General features: G+C 75.7%; 3 protein-coding genes across 3 annotated transcripts; 2 read left to right on the top strand and 1 right to left on the bottom strand.

Annotated features, from left to right (window-relative positions):
* Positions 1 to 876: 876 nt before the first annotated feature.
* On the top strand, positions 877 to 9,027 carry H696_06006 (hypothetical protein). The gene is made up of 7 exons (XM_009499772.1): positions 877 to 4,120; positions 4,514 to 5,164; positions 5,417 to 5,504; positions 5,604 to 5,743; positions 6,028 to 7,151; positions 7,389 to 8,530; positions 8,694 to 9,027. The coding sequence occupies exons 1-7, from the start codon at positions 929 to 931 to the stop codon at positions 8,993 to 8,995; spliced, it is 6,639 nt and encodes a 2,212-aa protein (XP_009498047.1). The 5' UTR covers positions 877 to 928; the 3' UTR covers positions 8,996 to 9,027.
* A 146-nt stretch (positions 9,028 to 9,173) lies between these two features.
* On the top strand, positions 9,174 to 9,902 carry H696_06005 (hypothetical protein; the record flags this gene model as incomplete). The annotated part of the gene is made up of 1 exon (XM_009499771.1): positions 9,174 to 9,902. The coding sequence occupies one exon, from the start codon at positions 9,174 to 9,176 to the stop codon at positions 9,900 to 9,902; it is 729 nt and encodes a 242-aa protein (XP_009498046.1).
* Positions 9,903 to 10,120: 218 nt separating this feature from the next.
* H696_06004 (STE/STE20 protein kinase) lies at positions 10,121 to 16,985 on the bottom strand (the record flags this gene model as incomplete). The annotated part of the gene is made up of 8 exons (XM_009499770.1): positions 10,121 to 11,147; positions 11,304 to 11,568; positions 11,822 to 14,924; positions 15,045 to 15,407; positions 15,605 to 15,843; positions 15,930 to 15,977; positions 16,074 to 16,137; positions 16,290 to 16,985. 8 exons carry the CDS (start codon positions 16,983 to 16,985, stop codon positions 10,121 to 10,123), a joined length of 5,805 nt encoding a protein of 1,934 aa, XP_009498045.1.
* Positions 16,986 to 17,096: the final 111 nt, after the last annotated feature.

Raw genomic sequence — 17,096 nt, 5'->3', positions numbered from 1 at the left:
GGGGGGGGGGCCGGAGACGGCTCAGGGTTCCAACGTATCGAGGGCCGGCCTGCCGGCGTCGCCGGGCCCGAGCGGGCCTCCGGTCCACAGCACCCCCGCAGGCCCCTGGCCTGTTCCAACTGGGTTGGCAGTTGGGGTTCGGTGCACCGCGCCTGCCGGCCGCCCCTAGCTAGCCTCTGCCCCCGGCCGGGCCGGCGCGTGCTGGGCGGGGCCCCTCGGGGGGGGGGGGGATCCAAGAGCTGCCTGGCTGCTGCCGGGCTGCCCCGCCGCCCCGGGGCGATGCGCCGGCGAGTCGGCCGCCCCCGCCGGTTGCCGAGGGAGCGGCGGCGCCGGCGGCCGGGGCCTCCCCTCCCCCGGGGGGACTCAGGACCCCGCGCATGTCTGTGCAATAAATGGAGCTGTTTTTTCCCCGGGGCAATTGCCTCCCGGCCCCTCGCCCCTCGCTTCTCCCCCCGGCGGCGGCCAAATGAGGGGGGCCGGGGGCCGTCGGCCGTGGTGTGCTCTCGCCGGCTGGGGCGCGGGGAAGGGCGGGGTGCTAGTTCCCGGGCGAGGTCCCCCCCACGCCCGCCCGCCCGCCCGCCCGCCCCCGGACACTTGGGCATCGCCCGCCCCCGCCCCCCGGCCCCCGGCCCGATTGGGCGGGCGCGCCGTTTGTGTCCGGGCAACATGTGCGCGCGCATGCCCGGGGAAGGGGCATCCCCTTTTCAGGCGCAGCCGCATAAGCTGGCTGATCCCCCGGTCGCCGGCACCTTTCTCCATCCCCCTCTCCGCTGAGAACTCCCCTGCACTTTGCCCATCCACACCTCTCTCTCTCTCTCTCTTTTTCTCTGCTTCTCCCCCACCGAACAACACCCTTCGCTCGGCCCCCCCCTCCCCCTCTCCTCCCCTGCCGCGGGATTGATCTTCTCCTTCCCGTCGCCTCGGCCCGATGGACGACCTCGGGTCCTACTTCCTGGACCTCGGGCCGGAGGAGGCCCCCTCGCCCGGGGGGTTTTCCTCCTCCACGTCGGACGATGATGACTTGAGCATGGCGGATGCCGGGCTCGATGAGCCATCGGCCACGGCGCGCGGCCTGCGCGAGCTGGCCCAGCTTTCCGGCCGGCTCGACGCCGGGCATGGGCTGGGGCTGGCCGGCGACGCGGCCTCCATCGACCTGGGGGTGGACCTGGGGGCCTTCTTTGCCGGGCCGGGAGCCCGGGCCCCGGCCACCGGGCCCGGGGCCCTGGGCGACCACCCGCTGGAGCAGCTGGCCGTGTGGCTAGACGCACCGATGACCACCTTCCGGCTGCCGCGGACACGAGCCCCGGCCCTGGGCTCGCTGGCGGCGATGCCGGGCACGCCGGGCACGCCGGGCCTGGCGGTCTGCCTCGAGGGGCTGGTGTGCCCGCGGGCACATGCGCCGACGGCGGTGGCGGCGGCTGCCCTGCCGCTGGCGGCCCTGAGCCTGACCCTGTGCGGGTGTGCGCGCCTGGCGGCCGAGGAGCGGTCGCGCTTCGAGACCGGGGCGCCGCCTCTGCGCGACGACACCACCCCGGCCGGGGGGATTGTCTGCTGGGAGGGCAGCGGGTCCGATGGCGGCGGCGGCGGCGGCGAGGGCGACAGCGACCTCGAGCCCGGGGATGACGGCAGCGACGGGGGCTTCCGGACGGATGGCACCGATGGGTCGCTGGGCTTCGACAGCGACCACGACCCGGCCGGCCATGCCGGGCCCGACGACGAGGACGACGATGGCAGCGACGATGTGGATGTCGATGATGGCATTGGCGCCACGCCGGTGGCCGATGCGGACGACCTGCCGGACTACGGCCTGTCGGACTTGGACGACCAGTTTGCCGGGACCAGCCACCTGGGCGCGGAGCTCGGCTTCGGGGTGAGCTCCCTGTCGCCGCGGGCGGCCGGTGGGCCGCTGCATGGCCGGCACCTGGGTGAGGGGCCCCGGCGCCGGGGCAGCGGCCCGACCAGGGGGGCGTCTGCCGGCGGCGGCTCCGGGCCCCTCGGCGCGGGCCTGGCAGCCACCATGATCGGGCCCCATGGGCCGGGGGGTACGGGGGTCGGCGCTGTGCGGCCCCGGCGCACCTTCCGCCGGCGACGCTTCACCGCCACCTCGGAGCTGGTTTGGCTGGCGAGCTTCCTGCATGTGACGCGGCCGATCGCCGGGTTCCGGTGCCTCGAGGGGCAGAATTACAAGTGCGAGCAGGTGATCCTGGCGGCGCTGGCGCATCAGCCCTACTTCACGGAGGCCGAGCCGCGTACTGCGGTCCCGGTGGAAGTGGCCGGCGGCCCTGGCCCCGGCCCGTGCTGCTCCTCGTCCCTGTGCCCTGGTGCCGAGGACCATGAGGCGGCGGGGGCCGGAGCAGCAGCCGCCGCCGCCGCCGCCGCCGCCGCCGCCGCCGCGGCGTCGCCATCCTCGCCGGCACACGGGGGCGCGCCCTCGGCCGGGGAGGAGGACCCCCGCCGGGACCCGGCCGAGGATGGGCACGAAGACGAAGATGGGCTCTGCTCGCGGGCGGACCTGCTCTTTGGGCTGCTGCAGTTGCCGGTGGATGCGCACGGGCGCCCGGGGGTGGAGTCGCTCCTTCGCCCGGGCGGGGGGCTGCTGTCGAAGATCGCCTCGCCCGGGGCCCTCGGTGGGGCTGGGTTCCCGGGGCCCGGCGGGCCCGGCGGGTCCGGCGGGTTCGGCCTGTCGGGGGCCGGGCTGTCGGTGGACGGCCCGACCGAGGCGGTGGCGGCGCTGGTCGGCCGGCGGGTGGACCGCCTGCCGGCCGAGCTGACCACCACCAGCGCATTGGTCTTCAGCCAATTGTGCTTCGAGCCGAAGATGGTGGATTACCGGTACTATGCGGCCAAGAATGCTGGGCGTTTTTTCCAGTTCGCCGCCAGCCGGGTGGCGGCCCTGGAACGGGCGGCGCTGCTGCTGTCGGCCGAGCGCCTGTGCGGCGGGTGTGCCTGGCGCCCATGGCGGCAGAGCCTCGCCGGGCCGGCGGCCGACGCCGGGTCCGGCGGGTGCCTCGGCCGGGTGTGTGATGCCTGCGGGGGCTCGGGCCCGGGCGGGGGCGATGCCTCGGGCTCGGGCTCGGGCGGGGGCGATGTCTCGGGCTCGGGCTCGGGCGGGGGCGATGTCTCGGGCTCGGGCTCGGGCGGGGGCGATGCCTCGGGCTCGGGCGGGGGCGATGCCTCGGGCTCGGCCCCGGGCTCGGGCTCGGCCCCGGGCGACCGGTCACCGCATGTGCCGGCCGGGCCCGGGCCCGGCAACCCGTACTTCGACCCGGAGGCCGGGGCGCGGATGGGCCGGCTGGCGCGGCAGTGGCGCCGGCGCCTGGCGCGGCAGCTCCTGCGCGTGTATCTCCCCTGCCTGGCCGGGGCCCTGGTGATTGATGCCAAGAAGTTGGTCCGGGTGTTTGCCATGCAATCGTTGCCGCAGCTGGCGGCCAGCGCCTTGCGGGTGTTCCTGGCCTGCTCGCTGGCGGCCATGGACCTGCCGACCACGCGGGGCCCGGTGCTGGCGGTGTCCGACCCGGCGCTGTGGCCGGCCGTGGTGGTCCCCCTGGCGGATGTGTCGTGCGGCGGCGGCGGCCATCGAGCCCGGCAGCTGGATGAGGCTCTGCTGTGGCGGGTGCGCTGCTTGCAGGTGGTGCGCACGGTGACCCGGTGCCTGACGCGGCTGGCGGCCGGGCGCGAGGCCGACCCGGCCCTCGGGGCGCCGGCCGCGCAGCAGGCCTTCTCGGCCCTGGCGGATGTCCTCCAGTCCGAGGTGGCTGGGTTTTACCTGAATGTCCAGCGGGCCGCCTCGGCGGCGGGCGCGCCGGCGGTGGTCGGCGGCTCGGCCGATGGGCTGGTGGTCCTGCCGGGCCCGGCGCAGCGGGGGCTCTTTGACTTCCTCCTGACGACGGTCATTGTGCCGGAGTTTGTGGCCGCCCTGGCGGCGTGCCCGCTGCCCGGGGTGCCGGACTGGGAGCGCTCGGCCCCGGGGCCCTACCATGATGCCGACGGGTCGTTTGTGATTCCGCCCTTCCCGGTGGGGCGCGAGGCGAGCGCCCTGTCGCTGGCCATCGGCCCGGGGCCGGGGGGCTCGGACTCGCGCCGGAACACGCGCATGGAGTCGGTGACTGTCACTCTGCTGGTGCGTGTGTGTGTGTGTGTGTGTGTGTGTGTGTGTGTGTCTATGGGACCGGTTCCATTGCGCTGCTTGCATGTCGTGGCGCGCTCGACTGACACGCGGTGGCATGGCTGGCCCATGGGCCTGTCTCGCTCGGGCGCTTGCATGTGCTCCCTCCCTCTCTCTCTGTCTCTCCTTCGGGGCTGCCCTTCTTGCGTGCACTCATCTTTCTCCCTCCCCCTATGTTTCTTCTCTCTTCGCTCGTTTCTCTCCTTCTTCCATTGCTGCGCATTTCTTGCGCGTCTGTCATCCACCTGCCTCACGGCCCGGCGAACGGCATGCGCCGCGTGTCTCGCCGCTCGCTGCCTGCGCACGGTCCCCCGCCCGGCGCCCTGGCTGGATGCCTTGCCGGCGCAGTCTCTCGTGGCCGCCATCCCGCGGCTGCTGCCCCGGCGGACGGTGGAAACCGACGACCCGGTCCCGGGGCCGGCCACCGCGGCCGAGTGCTGTGCCGTGTGCCGGGACCTGGCGACGGCCGAACCAGCTGGCGGGGCCTTCTTGCGCGAGCGCGCCCTCCGGTCGCTGGTGTTCCTGGCCACGCAGATGACCATCTATGGCCGGCCACTGCATGAGTGTGCCTTTTCGTGCCCGGTCCAGCCGCTGCTCGGGATCTTCCGCGTGGAGCTGGCCCGCGGATCGGCCAGCGGCGGCGGCGGCGGCGGCGGCACGGCCACCGGGCCCGGGCTGGCCACGGCCGACCCGGCCCGCGGCCCGGCACTGGTGGCCTCGGACGAGGACCTGGAAGCCCACGCCCGGGCGCCATGCCACTGCCCGGCCCTGTCGCAGCACCTCCGGCCGCCGGCGGCCGGGGCCGATCCGCAGGCCACCCTGTCGCAGACCGAGCGCCTGCTCCAATCGCGGCATCTGACCCAGGAGGAGTGGCTGGCGGTGGCGGACTTCCCGCAGAAGTCGGCCTCCGGCTGGTCGCACCGGTCGCGCGCGGCCCTGGCCGAGCTGATCGCCGCCGTGGCCGGGCGCGTGTGCACGCGCTTCTTCGAGGACTTCCTGGTGCGAAGCTTGCGCGATGTCCTTTTTTTTTCCCCCCCGCCTTCCGGCCGCCGTCTGCCTGCGCGGCTGTTGCCCGGTCCCCCCCCCCCCCCCCCCGCCGCCCTGCCTGTCCTCCGGGGGCACTCCGCCGCCGGCGCCCGCCACACGCCGTGGCCCCTGGGCATGGTCTAACGTCGCCACACATGTGTTCGCCCGGCTTTCGCCCGGTTCCCTCCCTCTGTCCTTCGCGCCTGGCGGTGTGCCGACCGGTAGCTCCCCTATTTCCGGCTCCTCTGCGGGGACCCCATCTGGGGCGTAAAGCGCTCGGCGGCCACCCTGCTCGGGGCCGTGTCAGCTGCATGTGCGTGTTGCCCTCCCCCCTCCCTCGCGCCTGCCTTTTGATGCCGGTGTTCCGGTGAGCTGCTGACACGTTTGCCCGGGCCTCCTGCCGGGCGCGCAGTGAGCCCCTCCCTGCGTGAGCGCATCATCCCCGGGCTGCTGGAGCAGCTGGTGTCCTTCGATCGCGAGCGCAGCCGGCCCGTGCGCCAAGCCGCGGCCAGCCTGTCCTTGGGCCCGGTGATCGGGTCCTTCTTTGGCCATGTGCGTCGGTTGCGGCCCCCCTCGCCGTGTTGTGCCCGCATGGGCGGCGAGGCGGCGGGCAGGGGCGGCTGACGCCCGGCGTGCAGCCTTGTCCTTGTTCCTTCTTTCCCTTTTGCTCTTCCTCCCCGCCCAGGTGGGACTGACCTCCTTGTCGTCGACCGTGTGCCGGGGACTTTGCCCTCGCCTCGCCTGCCTGGGGGTTTGGTTGCCCCCCCCCCCCCCCCCCCCGCCCCCGCCCCTTCCCCCGACGCCCGGGCTGTCTGGCGCCCGGACACACCATGTAGACCCTGCCGGAGCGCTTGCGGGCGCTGATGGTCTCGACGCGCGACTCCGGCGACAGCGCCACCGTGCTGGGCTCGGCGCGGGCCCTCCCGGCGCTGCTGCTGGTGCTGCTGGCCGAGCGGTGCCCCCTGCCGGGCGGAGCCCCGGGCGACATGCGGACCTTCTTCTCGCTGGCGGCCCGGTGTGCGGGGGGAGATGCGGCCGGGCCGGAGCTGGCCCGGGCTCTGTGGCACGGGGCGGTCTTGCCGGGGCCGAGCCCGGGCACCGGGGACCCGCCGCCGCTGATCAGCTTGAATCAATTTTTGCGGGAGTGCTTTGCCGGGCGGCCGGCGGCCATGGGCCCGGGCGCGAGCACGGGCTCGGCCCCGGCCGGGCGCCTGCCCTCCTTGCACCCGACGCTGGGGGAGCTGGCGGCCACGCGCCTGACCGCGGCCACCCCCTCGTCGGATGTGAACCAAGTGCTGGCGGCCTGCCTGCCGGTGGTGGCGCACATCCTGGCCCTGGTGGCCGGCCACCGGGGCCCGGGCCCCGGGCCCGGGGTGTGGCGCTTCGCCGGGGCCCTGGCTCCGGCCTTCGACCAGCTCCTGCTGCCGGTGAAGGCGGCCTTCATCCGGGCCGGGTGTCACCGGTGCCAGGCGGTGGCCCGGGCCATGGGCCCCGGCGCGCGGGCCAGCTACCTGGACTATCCGCTGCTGTGTTGCTCCGGCGGGGAGCTCCTGGCCTTCCGGTCGACGACGGCCTTCGACCCGGCCGTGGTGATCCCCCTGCGACTGGGGAGCATGGCTCGCGATGCGGCCATCCCCCCGCCGCTGGTCACCCGCCCGGAGAATGTGTCCAGCAATCTGATGGGCACCTCCAGCACGGCCACCTCGAATGCCGCCCTGCAGGGGCTGGCCCTGATGGGGTTCAGCCTCTTCGCCGGGCCCGGGGGGGGCCCTGGCGCCGGGGCCGCCGACGCGGTCGGCCGGGTCTTCCGCGCGGAAGGGGCTCTGCGCTTCGTGGTGCAGCGAGCCTATCGCGGGGTGTTCAGCCTCTTTGCCGCCCGGGCCACCAATGGCGGGCATCCGGCTCCGGGCAAGTCGGTGCTGCCGTACTGGGACTGGGAGCAGCGGCTGGTGCTGGTTGAGTGCGTATCGCGCCGGTGTTCCTTTCGCTGTGACTTTGTGTCCTTGTGTCTGCCCCTCCGTGTCCCTCTTTCTATTTCAGTCTCTCCCTCCTCCTCGCCGCTCCTCTCTCTCTCTCTCTCTTTGCCCTCTCCTCCCTTCCCCGCCGCCAGTCCCCCTCCTCGTTGTTGACCCCTGCTCCGCGCCATCGCCCACTCGCATGAATGCCACCCCTTCGCGCTTGGCCGCGTGCACCCTAGCCAACTGGCCCTGGCGGCCTTCTGGGCCGGGATGCCGAGCCCGCGGGACTTCGTGCGGGCCGACTCGGCGCCCGGCGCCTCGCCGGACGAGGGCGACCAACAGTGCCGGGAGTGCCGGCCGGCCGGGATGCCGCCGGCCGCGCAGCACGCCTTCCGCCTGCTCCGGCGCACGGAGCTGACCCTCCTGCAGCTGGGGCTGGGGCTGCTGCTGTTCGATCCGATCGCCGCGGTCAAGGCGCGCGTGGTTCAGTGGCTGCTGCCGGTGCTCATCCTGCGGTATGCCGGCCACGCGCGGGAGCACTTCATCCCGCTGCTCTTTGCCGGCGGCATGCCGGGCACCGGGGCCGGGGGGGAGCGCGCGGCGACCGCCCCGGCGGCCGAGGACCCGGCCGGCGAGCTGCCCCCGCCGCTGCCGCGTGACCCGGGTGCATGGGCGGCGGCCTTGTGGCCGGGCCCGGATCGGGCCGGGGCCGGGCCGGTGTGCGACCCGCGCTTTGACAAGTGCGCCGGCTTTGCCGGGCACAAGGAGGAGCCCTTTGCCCCGGCGCCGGGCCGGTGCAATGGGCGTCTCTACTGGCGGGTGTTCGCCTCGTTGCTCCAGTCGCCGGATTACTCGCACCGGGACCATGTGTGGACGGGGCTGGCGCGGGCGATCCGCCTGGCCGCGGACCCGGGCCTGCTGGCCAGCCTCGGGGTGGTCGGGCCCGAGCCGGTGGCCGCCCTGCGCCGGGCCCTGCTGGTGGACCTGTGGGCCCCGGTGTCGCCGATGCTGCTGTTGGAGCCGGTGGCCTCCGTGCGGCAGGCCTTCCTCCGGGCGCTTTTCGGCTCGGCCGAGGGGGACCAGGGCTTCCGCCAGGCGCTGGGCGTCCGGCGGGGCGGCTCTTCTGCGCGCTGCCCGGACGCGGGGGGGTTCGCCTCGTCGCCGGTGGTGGCCCCGGAGCGCCTGGTCGGCAACCTCTTCGGGGCGGCCGGGCCGGATGACGACGAGGGCTCCCCCGGTGGGGGGGCCGCCTCGGGCCGGGCCCCGACCGAGCCCTTCACCGCCACGTCGGCCTCATGCGCGGCCAGTGCCGCGTCGCACCGGGCCCTGACGGCGCTGCGCCTTGACCGGCGCCGGGTGCTGGACTGCCTGGTGGATGCTCGTGCGTCCTTTGGCGCCCTTGTGCCTTGCTCTGCCTCTCTCGCGCGCTCTCTCTCTCTCTCTCTGCTCTGCCGCCTTTTGCCCTTCGCCGCCCTTCTATGTCCCCCCTTGTGGCGGCCGCTTGCTGACATGCTACCTCCCCCCGGGGGCGGCGCTCGGGCCAGTCGGCCGTGACCTGGTGCACGGTTTTTTCGCGCGCTTCGACACCACCAATTGCCTGGGGTCCTGCTTCGGGACGGTGGTCAACACCGGCGGGCCGGCCGATTTGCCGGTTGACGCGGCGGCCGAGGCGGCCGCCGCCGCGATTGCCAGCGGCAGCAGCAGCAGCATGGAGATCGACAGCCCGGTGCTGGACATCCGCCTGGCGCACCATGACCCGGAGCTGGTGCACCTGGTTCGCCTGGCCTGCACGTACTTGTGCTGGCGCCGTGACACCAGCCCGGAGCATGTGTGCGGCACCTCGTAGACCCGCCGTGCCTGCGGCCCCCCCCCCGCCCCCCCCCCCCCCCCCCCCCCCCCCCCCTCCCCCCCCCCCCCCCCCCACCCCACTCCCCCCCCCTGCTCCCTGCCTCCCCGCCCTCCCCCCCCGCCCCCCGCCGCCCCCCCCCCCCCCCCCCCCCCCCCCCCCCCCCCGCTCGACGGGCATGAAGGCTGCCATGCGCGCTGGGCGCTCGCTCGCCGGGCTCACGGCACGGTCGGCGGCGGCCGGGTTCTCCTCGGCAAGCGGCTCGCCCGGGAGCCTGGCCCCGTGGACGGAGGCGGCCGTGCCGCGCACGGTCGACGCCCTGGAGAGCTACTACGCCGACGCGGTGGAGGAGCTGGCCGACCAGGCGGCCGGGCCGTCCGGCCAGCCGGCCAGCCTGCCGACCCTGGAGCACGCCCTGCTGCAGTTCCACGACCGGCATCGGTACTTCAGCCTGGCGGCGGTGGACCAGCTGCTGGAGCCTGCGGAGCCGGCCCCGGCGGAGATCACCCCGCTCCTGGCCCGCGCGGCGCTGCACAATGACGGCCCGTGGCAGGCCCTGCTGCTGGACGTCCGGCCGATGCCTGCGCGCCAGGCGCTCCGGCTGCCGGGAGCCGTGCCGCTGAGCATGGAGCAGCTCCAGGACCGGCAGCTGATGCTGGACCTGGTGCGGGAGCACGCCCGCCAGCGGGGCTTCCCCCTGAGCAGCAGCCATGCCGAGCCGGGGATCTCCCCGCGCGAGGTGCCCATCGTGGTCAGCTGCCAGGCTGGCGTGCGGTCCCTGACCGGGGCGCAGATCCTCCGCGATGCGGGCTTCACCCGGGCCATCTCCCTGCAGGGGGGCCTGAACCTGTGGGCCACGCTGAATTTGCCGGTGGAGGCCTGCCCGCCGCCCGATGACAAGGCCTGACAGGCGGCCGCGCCCACTCCTGCGTGCTTCCCCTCCCCCTGCCCTGCCGCCGGTCGCATGTGCACGCGCCGGGCCCGTGTGGACAAATGCCGACAACAGGGGAACGGTGTCAAAGTCAAACAAGGGAGGATGTGTATCAGGGGGGGGGAGAGAGAGACATGGGGATAATATACAGGGGGGGGTGAGGAGGCGCGCGCGCGCATGTTCGCGCATGCGCTCTATGTCCTCGGGTGGGCCGGCGGCGGCGGGCGGAGGGCCGTCGTCGCGCGGGTGTGAAGCTGGAGGTGGGCGTTGTGCGGGTGCGAGGTGACCAGCGGCGAGATGGCAACCGCGCCGGCGCCGGGGGGGAAGTCCATCACATCGCGGCAGGTGGTCGTGCCGCCGGCGGGCCCCGGCGCCTGGAAGGAGTGCGGGAAGAGCGGCTGCAGGTGGTGGGGGTGGGAGTAGTGGCGGACCGGGGCCGTGGAGGCCGACGGGTCGGCGGCGGCCGGGGCGGCCGGCGCATCGCGGCCCGGGCCGGCCCCGGCACAAGCCACGCACCCGGCCGGGGTGGTGCTGGCGCCGGCCAGGCGCACACTCTCGCAGAATGCACAGGGGGGAGGGCCCGCCGGTGGCCCGGCGCGCGGGGAGGCGGTCGACGACCCCGGGGGCGGGATGGGCGAGGGGCTGTCATCGTGACCGGGCGACGAAAGCGACCGGGGCAGGCCCATGGCGAAGTCGCCGGGGAAGATCTTCAGCGGCGGGGGGGGCTTGGCCACGCGCGTGAGCGAGGCGTTGGCCTGGCGCCGGGGGTGCGCCGCCGGGGGGGTGGCGGCGCCGGCATCCGGACCCGTATCGGCCATGGTCGGAGGACCGGCGACCGGCGGCGCGGCCGCATGACTGTCGGCCTGGTCGACATCGTCGCAGGTGATGAGCGTGCCGGCGGCGGCGGCGGCGGCGGCGGCGGAAGCCGGCGGCGGGGGCCACGCCGTGGGGACCGGGGCCGCGACATTGACGATGGCCGAGGCCGAGGCCGATGTGGGCAACGGGCCGGCCAGCGGCTCGCCGCCCACCGGATCCACGCTACGCGGCCGGTAGAGGGAACTGAAGCGCCCGGCTCCGAGGGTGGGGGTCCCGCCGGCCGCGGCACCACCAGGCGAGGAGGAGCTCGGCGAGGTGGCGGTGCCGGGGCGCAGGCCGCTGGCCACCGAAATCGGTCGCGATCGGGGTGAATTGCCCGGCAGCAAGCCGCCACGGGGCGAGATTCTGCCGGCCAGGCAAGGAAGAGGCGGATTCCCGGGGATGGGCAGGCAGGCGTGAGTGGCGGGGGGGGGGGGGCACCGCACTGTCGGATGCCTGTTTAGAGGGGGGGGGGGGGGGGGGGGGGGGGGGCCGTGAGAGGGGCAAGAGGGGCCAACGCACTGGGGCAGGAAGGGCGGCGACGAGGCCAACGAAGAGGCGGTGCCCGGGCCACCGGCCGTCTCGCGGCGGAGGGTGAGGAACCGCGGCCCGGGGGCCGGCCCGGCACGCCCGGTGGTCGGGGTGCCATACTCCAGCGACTCGGACTGCGAGGCGGAGCGCACGCGCGCCACAGACGAGTGCCATTCCATGCCCGGGACCGGGGGCGGTGCGACCGTGGCCGAGGGGGAGTATCCGCCGGCGAAGTGCGCGGCCGAGGGGATGATGTCTGGGGCACGGGGCAATGCCGGCGCGAGGGGGATGGGGGTCAGCGATGCACGGAGGAGGAGTAAGAGAGAGGGGGGGGGGGAGGGGGAGGGGGAGATAAACAGAGACAAAGAGGGACAAAGAGGGACAAAGAGGGACAAAGAGGGACAAAGAGGGACAAAGAGCGACAAAGAGGGACAAGGAGAGACAAAGAGCGACAAAGAGCGACAAAGAGCGACAAAGAGAGCCGGATCGCAAGGGCGCGGAGGTCGTACGAGGGGGAGTGGTCGACGGCAGCAGGGAGATGGAGTGCGGCCGCGGCCGGTGCGACGAAAAGAAGGGCGCCGCATCGGCGGCGAGGGACGACCGCGGGGAGGGAGGCCCCAGGCCGCCGCCCCCGCCGCCCCCGCCGACACCGGGGTGGAAGCCCGCACCGGCGGGATGTGGCCCGGCCGCCAGCCCGGGGATCAGCCCCGCGGCCGAGGGGGCGCCGGCGAGGCTGCCGGCCGCCGGCCAGTGGGAGCCCAGGTCGGCCGAGCGCGAGGGCGAGGGCGGCGTGGTCGGCCCGGCCGGGGGCTTGGGCGACGAGGGCCCGCCGATCAAATCGGACGTCGACAGCCCCGGGACCACGACCCCGGGCGGGGTGCCGGCCGAGGGGGCCCCATCCGCCCCGGTGGTCCCGGCCATCGGGGAGGGAGCCAGGCGCCAGCTGGAGGCCGAGGGCGAGGGGGTCGGCGTGGACCAGGACCGCGACCAGGCCCCGGGGCCCGGGCCCGGGCCCGGGCCCGGGAAACACCCGACCATCGCCGGCCCGGGGCCAGGGGCCGCGGCATTCGGCGGCGGGGCCAGCCCCGAGGGGGACGCCGAGCTCGGAGCCGACCAGGTCCCGCAGTACCGGACGGCCGGCTGGCCGGGCCCCGGGGGGGGCAGGCTGTCGGAGGGGAGGCCGCCGCCGCCGCCGGCCGGCCCCAGCGACGACAGCGACGACAGCGAGGCCGAGGCGCTGACCGAGGCCGCCAGGGGCGGCACCCCCGGGCCGTGGCCGCCCGCCAGGCCGCCGAGGGCGGCGGTCACCGACGGATTGAGCCCCGGCGGGAAGGGCCCGGCCGAACTGCGCCGGGCCATGTTGTAGCCGGACCCGGCGACGGCCGCGGCCGCGGCCGGGCCCGGCAACACCAGCGACGGGGACACCCCGCCCGCGGACACCGGCGAGGAGGAAGACCCGCCGGAAGACCCGGCCCCGGCGGCCAGCCAGGGCGAAGAGGACGTCAGGGACTGCTGGCGCCGGCGGTAGACGTGGGCAAACTGGTGGGGGGATGTCTGGCCGGGGGCCGGGCCGGCGGCGTGGCGCCCGGCGGCGGCAGCCCCGGCCCCCGCGCCGGCCCCGGGCCCGGCCGGTCCGCCGAGGTGCGAGTGCATGGGCGACGACTGCAGAGCATGCGGGTGGTGCGGGTGGTGCAGGTGGTGCGGGTGGTGCGGGTGGTGCGGGTGGTGCGGGTGGGGATGGTGGTGCGGGTGGTGGTGAACCGCGTAGGGAGAGTGCGGCGGCGGCTGCAGGTGGTACGGGTGCGGGTGCGGGTGGCGGCCATGGGGGGGAGTCTGCGGGGTCCGCGGCCCGGCCGGGATGGCGTGCGGGGCGCGCAGGAAGGCGCGCCCGGCGCCGCCGCCGCCGCCGCCGCCGCCGCTGCGAGCCCCGAAAGTCGACCGCGCGTCCTTGGCCGAGGCATAGGTGTGGAACTGGTGCGGGCCGTGGGATGCGGCACCGCCGGGGGGGGCCGGGCCCCGGGCCGGGTGCATGTGCTGCGCGGTGAGCAGCGCCTCGGGGAAGGAGCTGGATGCCGGGACCGGGGCCCGGGGCCCGGGGCCGGCGGCGGGGCCGCCGGCGGCCGGCGCATGCCCCCCGACGGCCGGCACCACCGACCACAGGGCCGCCAGCAGGCCCTCCGACGAGACGACCGCCGTGAAGACCAGCTCCACCAGGGCCCCGATGATGGTCGGGTCGCGGAGGGAGATCTCCTCGAAGAGCGAGTAGATGGCATTGACGGACATCAGGTGCGGCGAGCTGACGGTCTCCTTCAGACGCCGGAGGGCCGGCCGGAGGGCCTGCATCCACAGGTCGAAGGAGAGGGCCCGGCTGGTGGACACCCCTGCCGCCGGGGCGGCCGACAGGCCGGGGATGTCGCCGGCCGTGGCCGACGGCCGCCCGGCCGCCAGCGGGCGAGCCATCGTGGCGGCCGGCGGGCCGTCGCGGGGGCGGCGACTGCCGCCGGGCCCCGGGCCCCCGGCCGGGCCCCGCCCATGGTCGAAGGGGAAGGTGCCGGGATAGAAGCTCGGCGGGGGGGCATGATGCCGGCGGGGCAGCAGGTGGGCCGGCCCCCCGTCGTGCTGGCTGGTGGCCAGCTCGTGGGCGACCGTGAGCAGGAGCTCCGGCGAGTCGGCCAGCAGGCTGAACCCCGGGAGCGAGGCCGCCGGGGACAGGAGGCCCGCGCCCGGGCCGCCGGGGCCGACGTCGGCCCCTGGCGGGGGCCCGGCCCCGGGGCATGCATCGGCCTCGGCCGGGCCCGGGGCATCGGCAGCCGCCCCGCAGGGAGGAGGTATCCCCCCGGCGAGGGCATCATCGAAGGCCGGGGCCGGGCCCAGGGGCGAGGGCGAGGGGGGCCGCTCATCGACGGCCGAGGCGGCCCCGGCCCCGGCGGCGGTGCTGGTGATCATGAGAGCCGGCGATGAGAGGGCCAGGGGGCTGGATGCCATGGACAGGGGCGGGCCATCGGCCAGGCCGTGCCCGGCGGATGGGGTGGCATCGCCATTGGGGCCGGTGTCGGCGAGGCCCGGCGGCGGGGACTCCAGGAGGGTCGAGCGGATGGTGAGATTGGCGGCGGACCGGGGGGCCTGCTCGGGGGCCGGGGCCTCGACGGCCGGGGCCGCCGCCTTGGGGGCATCCTCCTGCTCCTCCTCCTCCTCCTCGCGTTCGGAGATGATGCTCATGGCCGAGGTGGAGGCGCTGGCCAGCGAGGGCGCCGCGCCGGCAGGGGGAAGGCCCGCGCCGGCCTGGCCGGCCGGTGGAGGGGCGCCGCCGGCCGGCAGGGGCGCCGGGGCCGGTGGCCGGGCAGCCGCCGCGGCGCTCTCCCCGAGGGCCAGCGAGTGGCCCGGCCGGGCCAGCAGCTGCACCAGACGGCCGAGCTTGCCGGAGGGCACGGAAAAGAGGGGCTCCATGGCCAGGGGGGTGACCCCGGCCGGCGGCCGGGACAGCGAGGCCCCGAAGGCCGGCGCATGGTGCGCCAAGTCCGCTGGGACCGGGTGCGGCGGCCGGCTGGAACGCCCGAGCAGGCGGCCCCGCTTCAGGAAGGGATGCGAGAGGAGCGCGCGCATGGAGGGGCGCTGTGCGGGGCCCGGCGTTTGGCGGGTGTGTCAGGACCGGCGGTGTGGGGGGGGAGGAAAAAGGGCAGGCAGGCAGGCAGGCAGGGGGGGGGGGGGTGCGAAGGCCCGGCGGGGGCATACCCATTCCGACTGGTAGACCAGGCAGGCGGCCACGAAGGAGCGGAAGGTGCGCGACAGCCGCACCGCCGGCGAGAGGGCCTGCGCCGGGAGATCGAGCGACCGGTCGGAGAAGACCCGGTCGGCGGGGTCGCCGCTGCCGGGGCCCATCGGGCCGGCGGCCATCGGGCCCAGCCCCATGGAGCCCGGCCCGGCGAAGGGGTGGTGCATGTCGGCGGCCAGGTGCGCGGCGGCCGAGGGCGGGACGCCCCCGGGCCCGGCGGCCGGGGACCCGATGGCCCCGGCCCCGGGGACCGGCGACCCGACGGCCCCGGGCCCGGGGTGGTGGTGCGGCCCGGCGGCCGACACGGCGGCCGTCACGCCGCCCTCGATCAGGGCCAGGGCAGCGGCCGGGTCCAGGTCGGCCAGCGGCGGCCGGTTTGTTGTTTTTTTGCGGGGCGACGAGTCGCGTGGCGGAGGTGAGGGCGTGTGGGTGGTGAGGTGGAGGGGGGGGGGGGGGGGGGGGGGGGGGGGGGGGGGGGGGGGGGGAGGGGGGGGGGGGGGGGGGACGCAAGGGCACGCACTGCTTCGCTGTAGGTGCCGGGCGAGGACTTGAGCCGGGCCACCTCGGGCGACATCCAGTAGGGGGTGCCGACGAAGGAGCCGGCGCGGCGGCGGTGGCGGCGCACGGCCGCCGGGGCCGACGCCGCCCCGGTGTTGGGGACCGCCTCGGGGGGCGGCGCTCCGGAGGCGGCCAGGTCCACCGACACGCCGAAGTCCGCCAGCTTGACGGCGCCGTCGGCCGAGAGGAGGATGTTGGAGGCTGGAGGGGGCCAAGTGCCGAGGGGAGGGTGAGTGTGCCTGGCGAGAGGGGTCGGCGAGGCCGGGCCGGAGGAGGTGTGTGCGCACCCTTGACGTCGCGATGGATGATCTGGTTGCTGTGGAGGTAGTCGAGGGCTGTGGCGGCACGCGGCGGGCAGGGGGGATGGTCAGGGGGCGGGGGAGCGGCGAGCGGGCCGGCGGCAAATGGAACACCGCAAAACAGGCGCGCACCGATGACTGTCTCGCGTAGGATGGCGGCGATGTCGCTTTCCTTGAGCGGACCACCGGCCGAGAGCTACAGGAGGAGGCAGGACCGGGCACAGGGAGCGAGCAAGTCCGGAGGGGAGGGGGAAACCGGAGGCGGGGCGGTCAGGTGAAGCGAAGGGGGGAGGGGCGGGGAGAGAAGGGGATCAAGCCCTGTGGCACGTGTGCGCGCATGTAGCGCACCAGGTCTTGCGCGGAGCAGGAGAGATCCTCCATGACCAGCATGACACACACGCCGACCGAGCGGTACTCCACGGCAAGCGGCCGGTCATAGCAGCCGGCCACGCCGGGGAAGTCCGTACAAAAGGCCACCGGGCCGGAGATGGTATAGGCCCCCAGGAGACGGACCACCTGCGGGAGGTTGAGCATGCGGTGGATGGCCACCTCGCGCAGGACGTCGGAGAAGCCGCCGATGGAGTCCACCGGCAGCGAGTAGGCCGGGGGCAGGCCGGCCGCCGGGAGGGAAGAGCCCGGGTCCGAGAAGGAGTCCATGCCCACGAGCTTGACGGCCACCAGGCAGGAGGAGGGCCGGTGCAGAGCCCGGAAGACGTGCCCGGAGGACCCGGACCCGAGGAGCTGCAGCAGGACGAAGTCGTCGGCCGCCGAGGGGGGAGCGCCGGCCGCCGACCCGGGGGCCGCCGCCGGGCCGGCCGTCGGCGGGGCCCATTCCGAGAAGAGGTCCTCCTCGCGGGCCAGGAGGGGAGATGGGGCGCCGGCCGGCTGGGCCGGGGGGGGAGGCGCCGGCCGGCTGGGCCGCGCCCGGGGGGGCGCCGCCGGCGTCGTGCAGGCCGGCGCCGGCGGTGGCGGCGGTGGCGGCGACCGGGGTCTCCGATGCGCCGGCTCGGCGCCGGCGTCCGGCCCGTCGCCGGCCGCGGTCATCATGTCGGGAGGGGAGGTGTGGGAAGGCAGTGCGAGGGTGCCATGCGTCTGGCGCGCGCGTGCGTGCGAGGGTGCGGAGCGGGGCAGGCGGCGGGGGGAGTGGAGGGGGGG

This window comes from Fonticula alba (assembly GCF_000388065.1).
Source record: "Fonticula alba strain ATCC 38817 unplaced genomic scaffold supercont2.17, whole genome shotgun sequence".
NCBI lineage: Eukaryota > Rotosphaerida > Fonticulaceae > Fonticula > Fonticula alba.
Note: the sequence above shows the minus strand (reverse complement) of the source record. Positions and strands in the feature narration are given on the sequence as shown.

Excerpts from the sequence above, each read along its gene's own strand:
- H696_06006 (XM_009499772.1), top strand. The coding sequence starts at position 929 with ATGGACGACCTCGGGTCCTACTTCCTGGACCTCGGGCCGGAGGAGGCC. Across the intron at positions 7,152-7,388 it reads CAGCGGCTGGTGCTGGTTGA|CCAACTGGCCCTGGCGGCCT; the intron begins GTGCGTATCGCG and ends CGTGCACCCTAG. Across the intron at positions 8,531-8,693 it reads GGACTGCCTGGTGGATGCTC|TCGGCCGTGACCTGGTGCAC; the intron begins GTGCGTCCTTTG and ends CGCTCGGGCCAG.